At 45.1% G+C, this 20,940-nt stretch overlaps 1 protein-coding gene across 5 annotated transcripts in view; it reads left to right on the top strand.

Annotated features, from left to right (window-relative positions):
- Positions 1–20,940, top strand: part of ATE1 (arginyltransferase 1) — a 513,860-nt gene that overhangs the window by 371,779 nt on the left and 121,141 nt on the right. For all 5 annotated transcript variants that reach the window (XM_086922952.1, XM_086922953.1, XM_086922950.1 and 2 more), the window contains one exon: positions 5,108–5,289. In XM_086922952.1, coding sequence (XP_086779078.1) covers positions 5,108–5,289 — 182 coding nt within the window. The remainder of the gene's footprint in view (positions 1–5,107; positions 5,290–20,940) is intronic.

Genomic DNA, 20,940 nt, shown 5'->3' with positions numbered 1-20,940 from the left:
GTTGAAGAATCTGTGGTTAGATAAAGTATCCTCCAGAAACTGGGTTACCGAAGGAAAGTAACTTTTTCTGATGTAACATTTGGCGAAACAGTTGACCTTGTATACCATTTGCAGCAGTCTGTGAGGTGTCACAGAAGTACGTAAAACGAAGTCCTAGGAAACCAAAGGTGGTTTTCACCTAAGTTTAAAGTTGGTCAGTTGTGTAGGTATTAAGATTGCAGACAAAAAAGCATCCTAGTCATGCATGGAAATGCTTTTCTTACTAATTAAAAGGTGGGTAATATTAAGCCTACAAAATTGCAGAATGTGTCCTTAAAGATAGGATTGAAGAGAGATCTGTTCTGTGTTGCAGCTTTGTTTCTTACATGGGTGCCTAATTATAATTTTTAGATTTAACATGTATGGAGCTTGCATCATCCGTGACAAACATATTGTATTCTAAGCTTATAGGAGCCTTTGGACCAGCCTTCTCCAGCCATTAACTTTGTTTTGCTCCAGGACTTTCAGCCACTGGCTGAACGCTTTGTCAGTCACATCTTGGATCAGCCAACAGGACCATTTTAGTCTCACCCCTTTAGGTCTGGTGTTAGCAAAGGCCTTTTGATTTTTCTAAAATAAGTAGTTGAAAATGCGGTTAGGACCTTTCAGTCAGTCAGCTGGCTTCATCCATTGGTCTCTTATTGTGTCATTTACATTTTTCTTCTGCCCACTACAGCATACAACATTGGGTCAGCCCACTACAGCCATTGGCTACTTTCACTGTGATGAGTTATGCCATTTTTCTTTTTCACAAGGAGTGCATCAACATACAAAATAGTTCCCTTGAGGCTAGGGCACACTATGGCAAGGGGTGCTTTTTGAGATCATAATTTTGCCTATAAAGTACATTTTGCTTTTAGTTTTTTTTAAATAAAGATTGAGGAGGACAGCAATTTCCCCAACAATAAAGTTTTGCAAATCCCATGGCAAAATAAAACAAGCATTGACAAAGCCAAAAGGCTGACACCAAATTCCAGACCCAATGGTTAGATGGAAGATCATTCTACTCCCAAGTCCCCTTTTATTCTATTGGACCCAAGAACAATTCACTTAAAAAAAAATATTTGAGAATGTATTTATGGTAAGGTATGAGGCAATACTTTCAGTCCTGTGTCAAGAGATCTTATTGGTAGAGTGTATGATAAATACAGTCAGTCAGTGATTTAGGAAAGTTCTAGTGAGGGACAATGGCACTGGTGTCCTGTTTAGGTTGGTGGAACCAGGGCCTAATTTGATGAAGAAAATGAAAATAGTTCTGGTGCACACAATATTTCTTTGTGGTGCACCTTTAACTTCCATCTCTTGGGTGGCCCGCTCCCAGCACTGGTACAGCCAGATTGAGCAGAACACAAGTAATAAAGACGTGAAGAGGTGTTAGGGCTACACAAGTTAAGGAACTAACATGACTGAGGTGGTGGAAAAAAGTCTTTGGTACGAAAGATGATTGCAGAAGGAAAGCCTTAGGAGAATAGGAACACGACGGGTGGATGAGGAGGGTCATTATGTGAAATACTTCCTTAGTATGTAGTACAATGCTGCCATTTGATGTAGTAGTGAGAATAACTGGTGTTACAGTCACCCCAGTTTAATGCTGCTCCTTCTGGAGGAGGGCTGAGTCAGCCATGAGAGGAGCTTCAGCTGACGTTTCTGATGGTCGAAGAGAGTGCCTAACTTGCCTGCTTAGTGGTGATTAGAGTACATGAGTGAGACAGTTTTAGGAGTGGAGGAGAATGAGTCAGGAAAGACTGAGAAGAATAGAAGGATGGTGTGGGGCTGAACAGAAAATGATCCTTAGAATTACTGAGAGTTAACAGGCAGAATGGAACCTTCAGCCAGCCATGACTGTTTACTGAACTGTACTATGTTCTGGAACCATATTAGCCATTGCCGTTTTAGGGGGGTGAACATCCCAAATAAAGGAATGCTTAGTGCTGTAGAACTGATTATGCGCAGTGGCTGTTGGTGCTGCTCATAACCACAGGCCTTATACTGTGGAGCAGCAGTGTTCTGTGCCGTGCAATAAATGGAGGAGCTGAATCTGTAATCTACACTATGGAGAAGATGGGAGGGGACATTAAGCAGAAGGTGTTAACCTCTTTTTGTTCCCCCTACATGTTCTTTTCCTTTCTTGCTCCTCAGATCTAAGCCTTTGTCGTGTTCTCATCAGTTGTCTTGCTCTCATCTGTTGTAGTGTGTTGAATGTTGTTGGATGTTTGTTGAAGTGTTTCTTAAGGCACTGTTCTACGTGTTGATGCAATACAAACCTTTGGAGCGGAAGGATCATCTGTTTGAACAGGGCAAAGAAGGAGGATGTGGTGATCCCCTGTGACCCTAACCATGCTCAGACGACAGAGCGAATACTTGGCTGTGCCAACCTCCACCTACCTAGCATGGACCATCATCTAGGTCATACCAAAAACATGTTCTTCAGCTTGTTGCCTACCACGAAAGTTTCAAAAGTAGCAGACCCTCTGATTGGATTAGCCAGTCCTTTGGGGGATGCCAAATGTACACCATGCTTCCTCCACCTCATAGGTTTTGTTTAAATCTAGGTTAGTGGGGCAGGTTTGTATATGATCTGATCTCACAGGCCAGACCTAATTCCCTAAATATTTCCAGGTAGTCTGATAAATATTCAGCATTCTCGAAAAGGAGGATTTCATTCTTTATTTTAACCAGAAAGATCCATAGTACCTGTGATGTCCTGCTGTACTGCAAACAGCCCGAGGATTGACAACCCCCAGCCCTAAGTGTTGTTGGTTATTTTCTTACTTGCACCTTTTGATGACTGGGCCGTTAAAATGAATTACACTAGGTGTGGTCAAAGCTGTAGATTAGCACACCATAACATCATGAAAACTGACAGAAGCAAAACTGATTCTTTTCAGAGAGGGAGGGTCTAAAGAGAGTCTTCACCTTAGATTTCGAGGGTGGGTGGTCTTGCACAGATAAGTTCCAACCCTGCCTGCATAGTACAGAAGGGGAGATGGAGCAATAGAGGACTTGCTGCCTTTGCCATACATATTAGGGTGGGTAAAGTTGGATCCACCAATAGAGTTGTAAGTTGTTATGAGGTGCAGTTGAAATGCACAATGAAAACTTCCTTTCTGATTTACATGTTACGGGGTTCACATCAGAGTGCTCTCACCTATGCTTTGCTTGTTATGTGTGAGTGTGGGGGTAGAGTAAAGATAACTCCCACCTCTGCTTAATTCCTTCCTCTGTTTAACAAATGTCAGTGAATGTGATACAGAAAGGAAAGTGACACGCCTAGTTTCAGTGACTTCTCGTTACGACACTGTTCCATCTTGAAGTTTTCCCTTGCAAATCGTTGTTTTATGTTTGTGAGTCTTATTAGTTCCAAGGAAATACAGTAAAACTACAACCCCCAGATGCATTAAGTGATCATGCAAAAGACTAGGTCTGGAAAAAGTGCCCATAATAATCTGTGAGGAGGTGGTCATCTTACTTCTAGGATACAGGGTGCAGTAGGGTGAGTGAAGAGAGGTTGAAGGCTGGTTTCACAAAAAAGAGCAGACACCTATTCTGCCTATACTATTGGGGGAGGGGATGAGAAGATGGGAGGTTCACAAGGAGAACTCTTTCCTACCTTGATTTACATGTTACAAGTGATGATGTTGCTGGGTATCTTTTAAGGAGGCTCCCACATGTTTTACATGTTGTTGATGGAGAGTGAGTAGGCTGGAGTCCTAAAGTGAACTTCCACTTCTAATTTACACAATATGAAAAGAGGGTATATGAGAAGAGTTCTTCCTATCTTTTCCTTTACAGATCACTATTGTTGATCTGCAGGATTTCCACAAAAAACATTCCCACCTGTTCTTTAAATGACACATTGAGAACTACACAACTCATGCCATGGTTGGGCCTGCGTAGCATACTCTCTAAAGTTATTTGCTCCTCAGAACTGAATCTCTATGTAGTTGCCTAGGTCCTTGCCCTAGCTTGCTTGTTAGCAGTACAATTGTTGATTTGGTTACTTCTAGCTTTCCTCTTCATTAAATTCCACACGTAGTTGCCTTCCATTGTTTGTATCGCACTAATGCTGTAAGAGGAATAGTGTGAATGAATTATTTGATTATTGCACTGATATTGCGCATGAATAAGCATTTAGAATTTCTTGGTTTTGACCTTACTCTGCTGATGTGCAATGTGGGAAGTAAGGCACTGAGCTAAACTAGAGCAGAAAGGCCCTCAAAGACTGCATAGTTTGGTTCCTGACAGTTCACCTGAATCATCATTGTCACCAGTGTCAGACTCTTATTTTGCCAAGGGTTTTCCTTTCTCAATTAAAGCTAAGGTCTCCCTCTTCTATCGTCTTAAAAATGTTCTTCATTCTCATGTAGACACTTGAACAGGCTCCCTTCCTTCATCACTGTATGAAAACCATGACCTCCCACGAGCCCTCCTCATATAAGGCTTGATTTAGAGTTTGGCAGATGGGTATATTTCATCACCACCTTATTACAAGTACCACAGGATATAATGCACATGTAAAACCTTAGTCAGGATATCCATTATGTTTGTGACGGAATAGCCCGTCTGTTGTACTCTAAATTAGGCCCTAAGATTGCCTTCCTTCATTATTATGTAGAGTGTGATTTCCTCGCTTTGTAGTCATAGAAGGCAATGTCCCCCATCATCTTATGACGATTAAGACCCGTTTTTTTCATCATCATATAAAGACTAAGACCAACTTCTATCTATTATCATGTGAGAACTAAGACCCCCTCTTTTCCTCACATAGAGACAAAGAAACCCATACTTCATCATCTTATGAAGACTAAGACCCTTTATTTCACCATGATAATAGAAACTGAGGCCCTTTCGTTCAGCATCACATAGAAAATGAGGCCTTCCTTATTTATCATATAGTGAACAAGACCCCCTTCCTTCATCATCATGCCAGTAGCTGGCCCAGAGGGGGCCCCCCTAACTTAAAATTTCAAATGTATCAGACCCTGTTTTGTACAGATCAGAACATTTTGCCTCTACTATGGATCAGTCATCTTTTTCTGTTGAATGCAGTGTTTTTTTCTCCATATAGGCAGAAATACGCCCTGACGGACCCGACTGTGGCTACGGCTCCTTTCACCAGCAGTACTGGCTTGATGGGAAGATTATTGCAGTTGGAGTCCTCGATATACTGCCCAGCTGTGTGTCCTCGGTGTACCTGTACTATGATCCTGATTACTCCTTTCTGTCTCTTGGAGTGTACTCTGCACTGCGGTAAGAGGTGGAATAGGTCTACTCTTCACATGTGTTTGTCTAGATGAGGCTAACCACTCCTCTAGCTCGGCATGTCATTTGTCCTTCTGAAACTGTACTGCAGCTTCCTATAGACTTCCACTCCCCAGACAACATCACACATAGAGGTGCACCTACACTTCCAGCTTTGTGTCTCAGAGGCCACTTTTTATATAAACATGCTTATCCAGTATTGGGGTATCTTTCATAGATTCACATGCTTAGAATCACCCCCGCCGACGTGGAAATCTCGCGGTATAATAAAATATATACATTATAGTCATATTAACATCATACCATAGGCAATAGTAGGTAGCAAAGTAACTACACTAGCCTATCTTAGTCCTTTTGCAAAAAGAACCAAACTTGGAAACCAGCAGCCCCTCCTAGAACCTTCCCCACAAAGAGGCAAACCCTCAGATTTTCTACCGCACCTCGTGTGTTAGGGAGTCTCACTGAGCTCTGCTCAGTTTTTTCCTTAAGCCTTACTTTCTGTGAAGAAATATGTCTGATTCCAAGAAGAGTTTGTTTTTGGCCCGTTCTTCATGTGGATAGAAGAGACTACACTTTGAGGACCCACATAAGGAGTGTATTTATTGCCTCTACCCAGCACAAAAGGTTAAGGACTGCAGGATCTGTAGAACCTTTCCTGCCAAGACCTTGAAGGATAGAGAAGGATGCCTGCTGGTTTGGTTGGAGAAGTTGAAGGCATCATCTAAAGTGGTCTCTGAAGGTGAGGGCAGTATTAGTCCTCAAGTGTCCACCCCCATATCCAAGAAGAGGGATAGATCTGGAGATCCTCCTGAGAAGCTGAGTAAGACCTTGAAAACATCCTCTTCTGAGGTGGGTCACTCTTCCTCAAAAAAAGAGAAAGTCTCTTCTGAGGTAAAATCTAGAGATAAGTTGAAGGTTACTCAGAAAACTACCTCAAAATCTCTTCAGGACCCTCCGTTGATGAGTAAAACATCTTCGTCGACGAGAAAATCACCACAGAAGGTTAGTGGATCTTCAGCGTTGAAGAAAAGTATACCGTCGACGAGCTCCCGCCGACGGCATCAATGACGAGTGTCCCTACGCCGTCGACGACTCGTATCATGTCGACGCCGGCTTCGTCGAAGATGCATCATGTTCCGTCGACAAGCCCGCCGTCGACGACGTTACCGTTGACGAGCCCACCGTCGACGACGATACCGTCGACTATCTCACCGTCGACTATGATTATACCCTCGACGGCTAGTCCACCGTCGACGACAACTTCAACTATGATGTCGACAACCACATCATCGACTATTTCTTTTCCGTCGACGACAGCTATGATCACTACATCGGCGATGCTGTCTGTTACAGCCATTTCCGCAGAATATGAATCACCATCAACATATATTTCTGCCACTTTGAGGCATAAAACACCTAGGCCTTTACAATTTACACCTATTTTGAGCTCTAAATTGTCGTCTTCCTCTACCTCCTAGCCATTACTTGGAGGAATCTGAAGATGATGATGACCCCTATGGACAGACACATGACCCTTCACAACTCAGGATGAAATATCAAGAGGATGATGATGAAGAAGAGGAGTACTATGAACCATGTAAGTCTCTAAGAGGGCCTCAAGAAGTATTCCATCAAGAGCCTGCCTCCTTGCTTCAGGACCTTACGGCAATGTTAAAAGACTATAATAGCCGTTTTCCTCCAGTTCCACCTCCACAACAACCTTCTGCACCTATAGTTCTCTTCCAGGGGATCCTCATCAAAGTCATAAGCATTAGAATATTCCCGCCCATGCGCAGGACCCCGGAAACACTATATTATATGTGCCCCACATATATATACATATATATATATATAAAAAATATATATATAAAAACAAGCAATAGCAGCCAAATCACATTAGAGCTGAAATATGCTGTGAAGAATTTCCACCATACATGTATAATAAGCATTAGAAACATGAGAAACAACACCAAAGATTGTTTAGAAATTGTTTTAATGCTCAAAAAGCAGTAGAAATTCTCATAACTCACTGGAAGCATAGGAAGCTCCCAGGCTGCATTGCAAACACACAGTCTAAAAAGACTGAAAAGCTAACCTGTAGCTGAATAGCAATAAACTGACACCGTGCCTTTAAGGCACTCATGACCCCCAGTATCCCATCATGCCCCAGGGGTGACAGTTAGGTCAGTTGTTCTTTCCGGCTCCTTCAGTGAAGGGCCCTGGTTACACAGCTCCACTATTTTTCTGGTTTTTGACAGAAAAATACTTCTTTTTTGACAACTTTTACTCTTACTTCGACATTTAACATCTAGTCAAGTAAGATACTGCTTGTTTTCAGCAGTTTAGTGAACATTTTCCTCTGAGAATGCATTCACTCTTTGATAAATGTCCTTCTTGTGGCAACAAGAAGGCAAAATCAGACAACCACGACGTCTGTATCCTTTGTCTGCCTGAAGAACATGATCCAGGCACCTGTCCACATTGTTAGAACCTGTCAGGATGAACTCTCAAAGACAGGGAAAGAATTCGAATTTATGGCCTGGCTCACATGGCTTCAAGAGGAAGATCTCCAGTGAAGAAGGGCTCCAAGAAAACTCATACATCTTCAAGAAAGAAGTCTTCATACCCTTCAACTTCGGCGTCGGGCTCGGCGCAGAAAGGAAAACCATAGGAGGAGTTTTCCTCTTCAAAACTACCGTTGACGGCAGGTTCGCCGTCGAGGAGAAGACCAGGTACGTCGACAACGTCGAAAGATCCAGCTCCGTCGTCGAAATCCCCTCCGCCGTCGTCAACCGGGCGACGATCGGCGTCGAGGAAGGCTACTCCGCCGCCGTCAACTGGGCGACGGTCGGCGTCGAGATCCATTACCCCTCCGCCGTCGTCAACCAGGCGACGACCGGCGTCAAGAAGTGTGACCCCTCCGCCGTCGTCCAAGAAGCGGCGATCGGCGTCGAGGACCAAGACCCCTCCGCCGTCGACAGTAGCTCGTCGATCGGCGTCGAGGACGCAGTCTCCGTCAATGCAGCATCAGCGATTGGCGTCGAGGGTGCCCAATACCCCTCCGCCGTCGTCGCACAGGCATTCGACGTCGAGGCAGAGATCTCCGTCGACGACAGGACAACATCGTTCGACGTCGAGAGAGAAGCTTCCGTCGACGACTGGACATCGTCATTCGACGTCGAGGCAGAGAGCTCCGTCGACGGCCGGTCATCGCCGTTCGACGTCGAGGCAGAGGGCTCCGTCGACGGCTACTCATCGCTGCTCGACGTCGAGAGACTGCAGATCCTCTCATGGACATTCGGGGTCGAGATTGTATGATCCTCCGACCCCCCGAAGGCGTTCGACGGCGAGAAAAGAACGCTCGACGTCGAGGCATTCAGATGCATTCATGGTGACGGAATCTGCGTCTCATCATTCATCTTATCGGTCCTCTGGCTCCTCAACTGAACGTTCAAGGTCCAGAAGCCCTATACACAGAACTCCTGAGCGTCGACCAGATCCATCGGCCGAATGAATCAGACTGTCACCTAGATGGTACAGATCTTTGGACCATTGGCGAGATAATGGGGCTACCAAGCGTATGCAGGAATATGCCAGCCCACACCACAGGTCTCCTCTCCAAGATCTGGTGGAGGAGATGGACAGGCGTAGCCCTCCCAGGCGCAAATCCCCTGTGAGACTACCCACCAAAGCACCCAGAAGATCCAGATCTCCTAGAGTGGAACCTCGAATGGAAGGTCGGATAAGGTCTCGCTCTCCTAGGGGCAAATCGCCCGTGAGATCACCAGCCAGATCTCCCAAAACATCCCGATCTCCTAGAAAGGAACCTCGGACGGAAGATCGGATCAGATCTCGCTCCCCTAGACGGGAGGAGCGGTCAAGAAGGTCACGGGAGCGGAGACCCAGTGCTCACCGTAGACGTCGACGTACTCCGTCTACCTCTTCGACCTCTTCTACCAGATCGTCAAAGAGAGACTACTCCCCGACGTTGACGGACAGTCCTACGTCCAGGTCCTCCCCAGTGGATGACATTGGCACGTATCTGGATGTGCTGCAAAGAGGTGCACTTAAACTGAACATCGAGATGTCTGTCCCTCAAGTAACAACGACAGTCATTTTTGAGACTTTACACAAGAAGGCAATCTCCAGACCTCTGCTGCCTTTAGTCCCGGGGATTATGGACCCTGTCAAGGAGGTTTTCCTAACCCCAGCAGCAATCAGAGCAGTACCGGCCCGCATTCAGAAGAAGTACAAACCGGCGGCCTCTGACCCGGTGTTTGTAAAATCTGACCCTCCAGCTGACTCTGTGATTGTGGCAGCGGCGAGGAAGACACATGCGGTTGCTGGTTCCTCTTCAGTCCCGCCAGATAAGGACAGCAAAACTCAAGACTCCTGGGGTCGAAAGGTTTGCAACTCGGCTGCTTCAACTCTTAAAGTCGCTAGTGCAGCTGCGCTTCTGGGACGATATGACAGAGCCTTATGGGACTCGATGGAAAGATCCAAAGCCAAGCTGCCAAAAGAGGACCAGCAGGACTTTGAAGAAACGGTTACAGAGGGGTGTCTGGTGGCGAATCAGATGATAAGCACGGCCGCGGATGGGCCGGTGCTTTCGGCTCATTCCTATTCCCATGGAGTTTGTGCCAGAAGATCGGCCTGGTTGCGCCTTACAGGTCTGAAACCGGATGCTCAGCATCAGATTCTGAATCTTCCCTTTTCGGGTTCCGCTCTCTTCGGAGAACATGCGGACGAAGAAATGACCCGAATGAAGACTGAGCTGGATACGGTGAAGGCGGTGGGCTTGGAGAAGAAAAAGGAATTCAAGCGCCGCTTCAAGACCAACAGGGGGAGAGGGGCTCAACAGAGGGTTCAAACCCCTCAGTGGTCCCAAAACAAAACTCAAAGGAAACCCCAGTTCCGTGGCAAGCCCAGCAGAGGTAGAGGAGGTCACCAACAGTCCTCCAACACCACAAGAGGAGGAAAGGCCTGAACAGAGGCTTCCTCTGACGCCGTTGCCCACTCCGTGGGAGGAAGTGCTTCACAACACCTGGCAGAGTGGGTCAGCATCACAAAAGATCAGTGGGTGCTGAATATACTGTGCAATGGATACAGGATACGTTTCCGTGCTCTTCCAAAGAGCATCCCTCCAAAGAGCTCTTGCCCTCACCAGCTAAGCTTGCTCCGACGAGAGGTGAAAATCCTGCTGCAAAAAAGAGCGATAGAAGAGGTTCCTCTCGCTCTAAGAGGAAAAGGAGTTTACTCCAGATATTTCCTTGCCCCCAAAAAGGATCAGGAGGACAATTTCTGACCAATACTCGACCTACGACTATTAAACAAAGTCATCGTCAAGGAAAAGTTCCGCATGTTAGCGCTTCACCAAATATGTCCACATCTTCAAGCCGGAGATTGGATGTGTTCGGTGGATCTGCAAGATGCGTACTTTCACATCCCGATTGCGCAACAACATCGCAAGTACCTAAGGTTTGTCGTAGGGAACAAACACTACCAGTACAAGGTGTTACCCTTCGGTCTCAAGTCTGCACCACGAGTCTTCACCAAATGCATGGCAGTGGTGGCGGCTTTTCTCCACAAGAAGGGTCTCTTCATTTACCCATACCTGGACGACTGGCTCCTAAAAGGTCCATCTCCGGAACAAGTAACGCACGATCTGCAACTGTGTCTGCACCAGCTACACAGACTCGGCCTCCATGTGAACCTGGAGAAGTCAGTCCTGCGGCCTACACAGTCCATCCACTACCTAGGCTCCGTTCTGGACACAAGCTTGGGAAAAGCGTTTCCTTCGGGGGAGAGACTTTTTTCCATGAAACAGAAATGTGGAATTCTGCTACAGTCTCGGCTTCCAACAGCCCGACAAGTAGCATCTCTACTGGGTTCAATGGCGTCCTGCATTTTTCTCATCCCAAACGCCAGGCTGAGAATGCGTCCTCTACAACAGGCTCTGGAGGATCAGTGGGACCAAGCGACAGGACACTGGGAAGATCGAATCAATCTTTCCCAGGCGACAAAAGAGACTATCAGATGGTGGACTCGGAGAAAGAATGTGATGGTGGGGGTACCGTTTCACCAACCCATTCCTTCCCAGTCTATAGTGACGGATGCCTCCCTGCAAGGCTGGGGAGCGCACATGGGTCCACTTCAGATTCAAGGCCAGTGGTCTGCGCAGGAGCAGACATACCACATCAACATGCTGGAACTCAGAGCGGTTTTCCTGGCTCTCAAAGCTTTCCTGCCAGCGATCACATCCAACTCAGTCCTGGTTCAGACGGACAACACGACCACCATGTTCTATCTGAACAAACAAGGAGGCACAAGATCTCGCCCACTATCTCGAGAGGCTCATGCAATCTGGCATTGGCTCCTCGCTCGAGGTCTCACAGTAGTGGCAGTGCACCTTCCAGGCGAGTTGAACGTCAAGGCAGATGCACTCAGCAGGCACTTCGAAGATCAGCTAGACTGGGTGCTAAGCGACGAAGTAGTAGAAGAGCTTTTTCGTTGCTGGGGTCGTCCATCCATAGACTTGTTTGCAGACGACGAAAACACCAAATGCCACGCCTTCGCGTCCAGGTTCCACAGGCCAGGGACGCAGGGGAACGCTCTACTGTTGGATTGGGCAGGGATGTTCGCATACGCGTTTCCTCCCCTAGCGCTGATTCCGAGAGTAGTTTCCAAGCTCCTCAGGTCGAACATGGAAATGATCCTGATTGCTCCCGATTGGCCTCGGCAGTGGTGGTATCCGGACCTTCTACATCTGTCTGTGTGTCCACACAAACGGCTCCCTTGCAGGCCGGACCTGTTGAGCAAGATGAACGGGAGGATAATGCATCCCAACCTCCCATCATTGAACCTAACAGCATGGCTCCTGAAGTCCTGCAATATGGACATTTGAACTTGCCTCCCGAATGCATGAACATTTTAAAGGAGGCTAAGAGACCGTCCACGAGAGCGTCCTATGCTTTCAAGTGGAAAAGGTTTTACTTGTGGTGTAGAGATCATCATCTGGATCCGACTAAGGGGCAGGAGGACGTCATCTTACCATACCTCCTTTCCCTCGCAACTGCTGGTTTAAAGTACACTTCAATTAAAGTGCATTTGTCAGCTATTGTAGCGTACAGAAAATCACCTGATCAGATGTCTTTCTTTCAGGTTCCAGTGGTCAAGGACTTCCTCCAGGGGTTAAAGAAAGTGTATCCCCCTGTGCGAAATCCTTCTCCCCCGTGGGAATTGAACCTAGTTCTATCAAGGTTAATGTCTCCGCCTTTCGAACCCATCCACAAAGCTTCCTTACAACACTTTTCTTGGAAGGCAGGTTTTTTGGTGGCGATTACCTCTGCGCGCAGAGTAAGTGAGATACAAGCGCTCTGTGCGAAGGAACCATACACTATATTCCACCACAACAGAGTAGTCCTAAGGGCTCACCCATCTTTCTTGCCTAAGGTCATCTCTGATTTTCATATAAATCAGTCTATTTCCCTCCCTTCTTTTTTTCCAAATCCTGCGACCCCAGCCGAGCGGTCACTTCACTCCTTAGATCTTAAGAGAGTGCTTAAGTTTTATTTGGAAAAGACTAAAGGGATTAGGAAAACGGACCAACTGTTTGTAAACTATGGCTCGATGAGAACAGGTTTTCCAGCGGCCAAGAGGTCCATCTCCAGATGGATTGTCTCTTGCATTAAGTTGGCCTATCAGCTAGCAGGCATACCTTTGTTGATGTCTCCAAAGGCGCATTCCACTAGAGGGAAGGCCGCTACAGTAGCTTTCTTGCATGACATCCCTATGTCGGAAATATGCAATGCGGCAACCTGGAAATCAGTTCATACCTTTACGAGGCATTACTGTCTCAAATCTGATTCCAGGGCTGATACTCAAGTAGGGCAAGCCTCCTTGAGGAATCTGTTTGGGTAGCCTATCGTCTACTCAGACTTATTGATGAGATTACTGTCTTATCTTTCCTTTGCCCGCAGGGATGAGGAGAGGCTCGCTACTCTATTCTAATGCTTATGACTATTGATGAGGATCCCCTGGAAGAGAAGGATTAGTTACTTACCTGTAATCCTAGTTCTCTTCCAGGGGTATCCTCATCACAGTCATAAGCAACCCTCCCCCCTCCCCGGGCAAAGGATACTCTTTAATAAGGAGATATTGTTAACCTATGTGTTATTGGGTTTGTTTTCAGTCTCCGAAAAGAACAACTGACCTGTCACCCCTGGGGCATGATGGGATACTGGGGGTCATGAGTGCCTTAAAGTCACGGTGTCAGTTTATTGCTATTCAGCTACAGGTTAGCTTTTCAGTCTTTTTAGACTGTGTGTTTGCAATGCAGCCTGGGAGCTTCCTATGCTTCCAGTGAGTTATGAGAATTTCTACTGCTTTTTGAGCATTAAAACAATTTCTAAACAATCTTTGGTGTTGTTTCTCATGTTTCTAATGCTTATTATACATGTATGGTGGAAATTCTTCACAGCATATTTCAGCTCTAATGTGATTTGGCTGCTATTGCTTGTTTTTATATATATACTATTTATATATATATATATATATGTATATATATGTGGGGCACATATAATATAGTGTTTCCGGGATCCCGCGCATGGGCGGGAATATTCTAATGCTTATGACTTTGATGAGGATACCCCTGGAAGAGAACTAGGATTACAGGTAAGTAACTAATCCAGATGCAACCTGTGACACCTGCAACATCACTTTCTGACCCCCAGGTGACGTTGCCTTCGCAGCTGCTACAAGATGATGACGGGGACACAGTAGCTGAGGATGGAGAAATTCCTAATTCACCCACTATCGTAGACGAATGGGATGAATATTTAATTCAGACTCCAGCCTCACTGATTTCTCCAGCTGCAGACTCTCCTCCTGAGGACATAGGAGGTTTCCATGCCATTATGGAAAGGGCATCTGCTAGGTTTCACCTAAACATGCCAGTACAGAAGACTGAGTGTTTCTTATATGATTTTAAAGACCTAAACAGGAAGTCTGCACGTTCTATTCCCATAATTGATCATATATGGAAAGAGGGAGTAAAGCTCATAAACTCCATTCTCCATTCCTGCAATCCTCCCTAGGATTGACAAAAACTACAATGCGCCGGATGATGCACCTGCCTGCCTTTCGGGTCACCCTAAAGCAGACTCCGTTAATTCTCAGGCAGCGCAAAGAAAATCTCGGAACTCTTCAACTCCAATAACCGCCCATCCCTACAAGGATGGAAGGCGCCTGGACAACATAGGCAAACGTTTTACCACGATTGCAGGCGCTACTGTTCGGGCTACGAAATGTTTACCCATCTTAGGATGATATGATCGTCAATTGTGGTCAGACATCTCGCCCTATATAGATCTGCCTGATGATAAGAAATTGGAGGCAAGAAAAATTCTCACGGAGGGTGAAAGAGCCGCTTCCGAAATCATAGATAACTCTATGGATATAGCGTCCCTTGGATTCCGTCAACTAGCATGAGCGGCTACACTTAGAAGACAGGGCTGGCTTAAAGCCACACATTTTCGCCCTGAAATCCAGACTAAAATCCTGGACATGCCTTTTGATGGCGATCTTTTGTTTGGCAAACATATCGATGACGCACTACAGGATATAAAAAAGGACACAGATACTGCAAGATCATTGGGTACCTTGCAATATTGGAAGACACCTTTTCAAGAGGCAGAGGTTCCTACTTCTTTCGTGGGGGTTACCAGAAATACCAACAGCAGGTAACCAGGGTCGATACGGATATTCGTACCAACAACAACAGCAAGCCTACAGGAACCCTCTGACGGCCGCCTATAGGCAAGAAGGCAAGAGGCGTCAACCTCAAGGCAGAGATTCTACCAGAAGGCAGTGACATTCCTATTACACCTGCACCAGACATGCCTCAAGCATTCAAAATTCAAAATATTTCCCAACATTTCAACAATTGGATGAAAATAACCAAGGACAAGGGGGTATTAGATATCATAAAATTTGGACACACCATGGAGTTCACCAAATTTCCCCCTCCTCAGCCACCTCCAAAGAAAAACCCACTGCATCTTTCTCTACTCAGGAAAGAGGTAAAATCTATGTTGTTAAAAGGGGCGATAGAAAGAGTTCCTCACTCTCAAACAGGAAACGGATTCTATTCTTGTTTTTTCCTGGTAAAGAAAAAGTCTGGGGATTGGAGGCCGATCTTAGACTTGCGAATGCTGAACAAGTACCTTCAGAAGAAATCCTTTTGCATGGTAAAACTTCAGGAAATTCTTCAAGTTCTATACCATGCCGATTTCATGACAACCTTGGATGCATATTTTCATATCCCTATTCATCCCAAACATCGAAAGTTTCTGAGATTCACTGTGGCAGGTGCACATTTCCAATTCAAAGTCCTTCCATTTGGCCTGCGCTCGGCTCCAAGAGTCTTTACCAAATTTCTAGCTCCGGTAGCAGCTTATCTCAGACTGCAAGGCTTCCAACTCTTCCCATATCTGGACAACTGGCTAATAAAGGCTCCATCCTTTCGCCAGGCTTCTCTTGCAACAACCAAATGCCTGTAAATGTTTCATTCTCTAGGCCTCTCGTTAAACGCCCAAATATCAAGCCTTTATCCTTCTCAAGTGATACAATTTCTGGGAGCAAGATTAGACACTATTCAAGACAAAGCATTCTTGTCCGCAGACAGAATATCTTGCCTTCTCTCTCTGGCATCAGACCTTCTAAAAAGAAAGTTCGCTTCAGTGAGAATGATCAAATCTTTTCTGGGGATTTTGTTGTCAGCAATTCTGCTAATGCCTCAAGCACGACTAAAGATGAGGCCAATTCAAGAGGAGCTAGACAATCAGTGGCTCCAGATCTCAGGTTCATTGGACGACATGGTTCAAGTAACTTCAGTTATGAAAGAAACGCTTTCTTGGTGGAGGTGTTCAAAGAATGTCTCAGTAGGGCTCACCTTTCGGCCTTCAGTTCTGGATTTTATTATCAACACAGATGCTTCCATGGGAGGTTGGGGTGCGCATCTTCAAGACCTAAGCGTAAGAGGGAAGTGGCCTTCAGCAATGGCGAAAATGCACATAAACTTTTTGGAGCTTCAAGCAATTTCACTGGCTCTGCAGTCTTTTCTACCTCGTCTCCGAGGATCTACAGTTCTCATCAGAACCGACAACACCACTTGCTTGCATTACCTAAACAAGCAGGGTGGTACAAGGTCTCACATTCTGTCCCAGGAAGCTCAAAACATCTGGAAGTGGCTTCTCCGGCACAATATCACAATCAAGAGTGAACATCTTCCAAGGGTCCAGAATACCTGGGCAGATTCCCTCAGCAGGGCAACGAAATCGTGTCACGAATGGGAGCTGGATTCAAAAATACTGGACAATATCTTTCAGAAGTGGGGCAAGCCAAATCTGGATCTCTTTGCCACGAAAGACAGTCGGAAGAGTCTTTTCTTCGCAAGTTGGGAGCCGGAAAAAGGTTCCTGGGGGAACGCTTTCATGATGGGATGAACGGGATTCTTTGCCAACGCATTCCCTCCCTTTCCTCTGATCCTGAGGCTTCTACACAAGATGAAGAAGGAACCATGCTGCATGATTCTGATTGCCCCGAAATGGCCACGTCAGCACTGGTTCACAGAGCTTCTCCTTCTCTCCAAGTGCAAGCCATTCCGCCTTCCAATACTTCCGGATCTGCTAACAATGAGCAAAGGCCAGATTCTTCATCCTTTCCCAGCTCAACTGCAACTCCATGCTTGGTTCCTGGACTCACAGATTTCAGGGATGTAGACTTACCTCAAGAATGCAGGGACATACTGAATAAAGCAAGAGCCCCTTCTACATTACGGACCTATGCCTTAAAATGGAAGAGATTCTGTTGCTGGTGCTCTAACAACAGCTTACATCCCCTGGAATGTTCTCCCGATAAGGTTCTGCCTTATCTATTGTCGCTTTCAAAGTCTGGTCTAACGTTCGCATCGGTTAAATTGCATTTGGCTGCTATTTCAACATACAGAAGATCTTCTGGGATGGCATCACTTTGTTCCAATCGTCTTATTAAGCAGTTCCTGAAGGGACTTTTCAGAACTTTCCCACCTATTAGAGCTCCTCCTCCGGAGTGGAGACTTAATCTGGTTCTACAACAACTGATGAAACATCCATTTGAACCCATTCATAAAGCAGATATCAAGTATCTCTCATGGAAGACAGCTCTACTGTTGGCACTCACCTCTTCCCGACGAGTGAGTGAAATACAGGCGTTTACTATAAGGCAACCATATTTTAAATTTGCTAATGATTGTCCTCCTGCGGACTAATCCCACATTTATACCTAAACTTCCTACTTCATTTCATCTTAATGAACCCGTGATATTGCGGAATTCTTTCCTAATCAGACTTCCGCAGCGGAGAAGTCATTGCATACCTTGAATGTCAAAAGATGCTTGAAATTCTACATATCTCGGACTAAGTCCATCAGAAGATCTGATCAGTTTTTTCTCTCGTATGGTGGTCCTAAGCCAGGCTCAGCTGTATCAAAAGCTACTATCTTGAAGTGGATTGCATCCGCTATTCAATTCTGCCATTGTAAGGCAGGCCATCCCTCCTCCCCGGAGAGGCTTACCTTATAATTGTGGCATACTTATGGTCACTTGTGCTACGAAAATCTGAGGGTTTGCCTCTCTGTGGCAGGTTCTAGGAGGGGCTGCTGCCTGATTGGCTGGTTTCCAAGTTTGGTTCTTTTTGCAAAAGGACTAAGATAGGCTAATGTAGTGACTTTGCTATCTACTATAGCCTATGGTATGATGTTATTATGACTATAATGTATATATTTTATTGTATCGCGAGACTCCCACCTCGTCGGCGGAGATGATTCTAAGCATGTGAATCTATGAAAGATACCAATACTGGATAACTGAAGTTACAGGTAAGTAACTTGTTTTCTTCTGCGAGCGCTTAGCACAAAAGTGTAAAATCTCATACCGCTCTGCCTAGTGCAACTTCCCATAGCAATGGTCCATAGAGAAATTTATACTAAAAATGCAGATTCCTGGACTGCTGTTGCCCAGAGCTCTTTGACACAGCGGTACATCTTCCCATAAAGCCTGCTGTATGCACTAAAGTGAAGCTTCCTAGAGAGCTTTGTCACATAGCACATTATACACACTTCCCCCACAGTTGTTCGAACTTAAGCTCTCTATACACTAAGATGATGCTTTCTCTTCATCTTTGTCTCATAAGACATTGTGCGCAGAAATGAAGCTTCTCATGTAACAATTTATTAAAACTCTTTATGCAAAGACATGTTCTTTATACAAGTGTACTAGGTGCCACTTCACATATAGCGGCACATCCAGAATACTTTATAAACGGGAAGCCTTTTCCTCCCAAACTTTGTCATACAGTATGTTATACAGAGGTGCCGCTCTCCATACGTTTTGATACCAGACCCTTTAGTTCACCGATGTGTGCCTTAGACCACTTAATAAGGTTATTTGCTTGGGGACTGTCATTTGTGCATTTTCCATAGTCTATCAGGGGTATATTATGGTTGGCGCTGGAATTTAACTGGAATCAGGTGCAGTCAAGTTGAGATTGCCAATTCCTGAGGTGCCATCTTGGCTTCCCTCCATTCCTCTTCCTCCATCTGTGTCACATTCTGTTCCCTGCAATTCCTCCGGCAATTGAATAAATCTGGTGCATTCACCATCAAAGTGTGTGCATATGAGAAATGCTTTTCCAGCCCCAGGCGGTAATAACCACATTCCCCTCTTTGTATTGAATTCCTGGAGGTTGTTCAACACATGTAACAACAAATGGGAGAATAAGGGATTGTATTCACACAAGGTGAATGGGGATTGCTCCTGTTCCCCTGGGTAAGGTATAATACTTAACAAAAAAAGCAGTATCACCAGAGAGAATCTTAGATTATTAATGGGATGTGTTCTGGGAAAATGAAAGAATTTTTCCTTTTGTAAAAAACCCCTCACTCACCAGCCTAGTGACATGCTTCATCATCTTGGTCCACCTTGATGACCGAATGCCATCAGGGTGTGCTACGACACCTGAACTACAGTGGAGCTGGATTGTGAGTGAAAAAGTGAAAAAAGGGTGTGTTAAAAATTGTCCTGGTTTAACTTAATAAAAAATTGTTTATTTGTAAGTAACTGGACAATGTTAAAAAGAAGTGTGGAGATACTTTGAGGGTAATTATGACCAAGAGTATCTCTGGAAGTGGTCTGGTCTACATGTTTCAACCTATGTGTGGAAGTTACCAGGTTTTCGTCAGGACCAAGGGTGGAGAAAGTGGACCGTGGATCGGTTTGAGCTCCTGCCAAAATCGGCGGGCTTGTAATAAAAAGACTCTTACTAGGTGTCTTTAGGCCCGCCGATTTTGGCAGGAGCTCAAACCGATAGCAGACTTTTTTGCTTATCTGGTCACGAGAATTTAGGACTGGGTACACCTTTTAGAGGGTTTATACCGTCTACTTTCTCCACCCCTGGTCCTGACGAAAACCTGTAACTTCCACACATAGGTTGAAACATGTAGACCAGACCACTTCCAGAGATACTCTTGGTCATAATTACCCTCAAAGTATCTCCACACTTCTTTTTAACATTGTCCAGTTACTTACAAATAAACAATGTTTTATTAAGTTAAACCAGGACAATTTTTAACACACCCTTTTTTGCAGTTCTTCACTCACAATCCAGCTCCACTGTAGTTCAGGTGTCGTAGCACACCATGATGGCATTCGGTCATCAGGGTGGACCCCGAGGTTGTTCAACACATGCAGTATTTGCTCTAGGGCATGTCTTAGCTGCTAGTACATACAAAATTGAGGTCTCTAGAGCTAGAATTACTCTGGCAGTACAATATGACTACATGTGACGTCCATTCCAAATGTCTCCCAACATAAACATGCCTATAAGGTCTCTGGCTTTGGATCTCTGCAGCCTTATCGACTCAACCAAGAGCCATGCAACAGTAGGTTTTGGTTTGCCTTCCCAGCCATTCAATCGCATTGCACTTCATCAGCGCCTCAGTACAACATGCATGGCTGGAGTTAGAGATGGAGATATATGGAAACCAAAAAAAGTCCCAAAAAAGACAGACCGTTGAACATGTCCAGCTCTAGTGTATAGGCCTCGTCTTCCACTGTTCCAAAAACAAGTCATTATCAACTTGCAGTTGAACATCTTAAAGTATTAGAAAGTTATATCATCGAAGTGTGTTGATTTTGATCTAGCACCTGTATGTATTTAAAACTTTCCACCCATAGAGATACTATTTCGCTGAATGCATTAAAAGAAAACGATCATAACATTGCAGTCTAACGCCTGTTGTTGCAGCTTTTCTCTCATCTGACTCTAATGTGCTGGTTTCCTACTTCAGTATAGACCAGATAAGATTGTTTTTCTCCCAAGCACACTTTGGCTTGAATCCTTTCCTAAGTCTTGCTAAGTCAGTTTGGCACCTTCTCTGTAATAATCAGAAAAAACAAATCTCCGTTGTGCATTACAAAAGCTTTTAAAATAACTTCTATTGATGTTTTTATGTACAGAAGTGTTAACCACCTTCTGGTGACCTTAGAGTGCTCTGAGGAGAGTACACATAAAGAATAGCAAGTAGTAGGTTAGAGCTTTGCAA

Source organism: Lissotriton vulgaris, chromosome 5 (genome assembly GCF_964263255.1).
Source record: "Lissotriton vulgaris chromosome 5, aLisVul1.2, whole genome shotgun sequence".
In the NCBI taxonomy this organism is placed as follows: Eukaryota; Metazoa; Chordata; class Amphibia; order Caudata; family Salamandridae; genus Lissotriton; species Lissotriton vulgaris.
The sequence above is the reverse complement of the archived record's forward strand: the minus strand, read 5'-3'. Positions and strand labels throughout refer to the sequence as shown.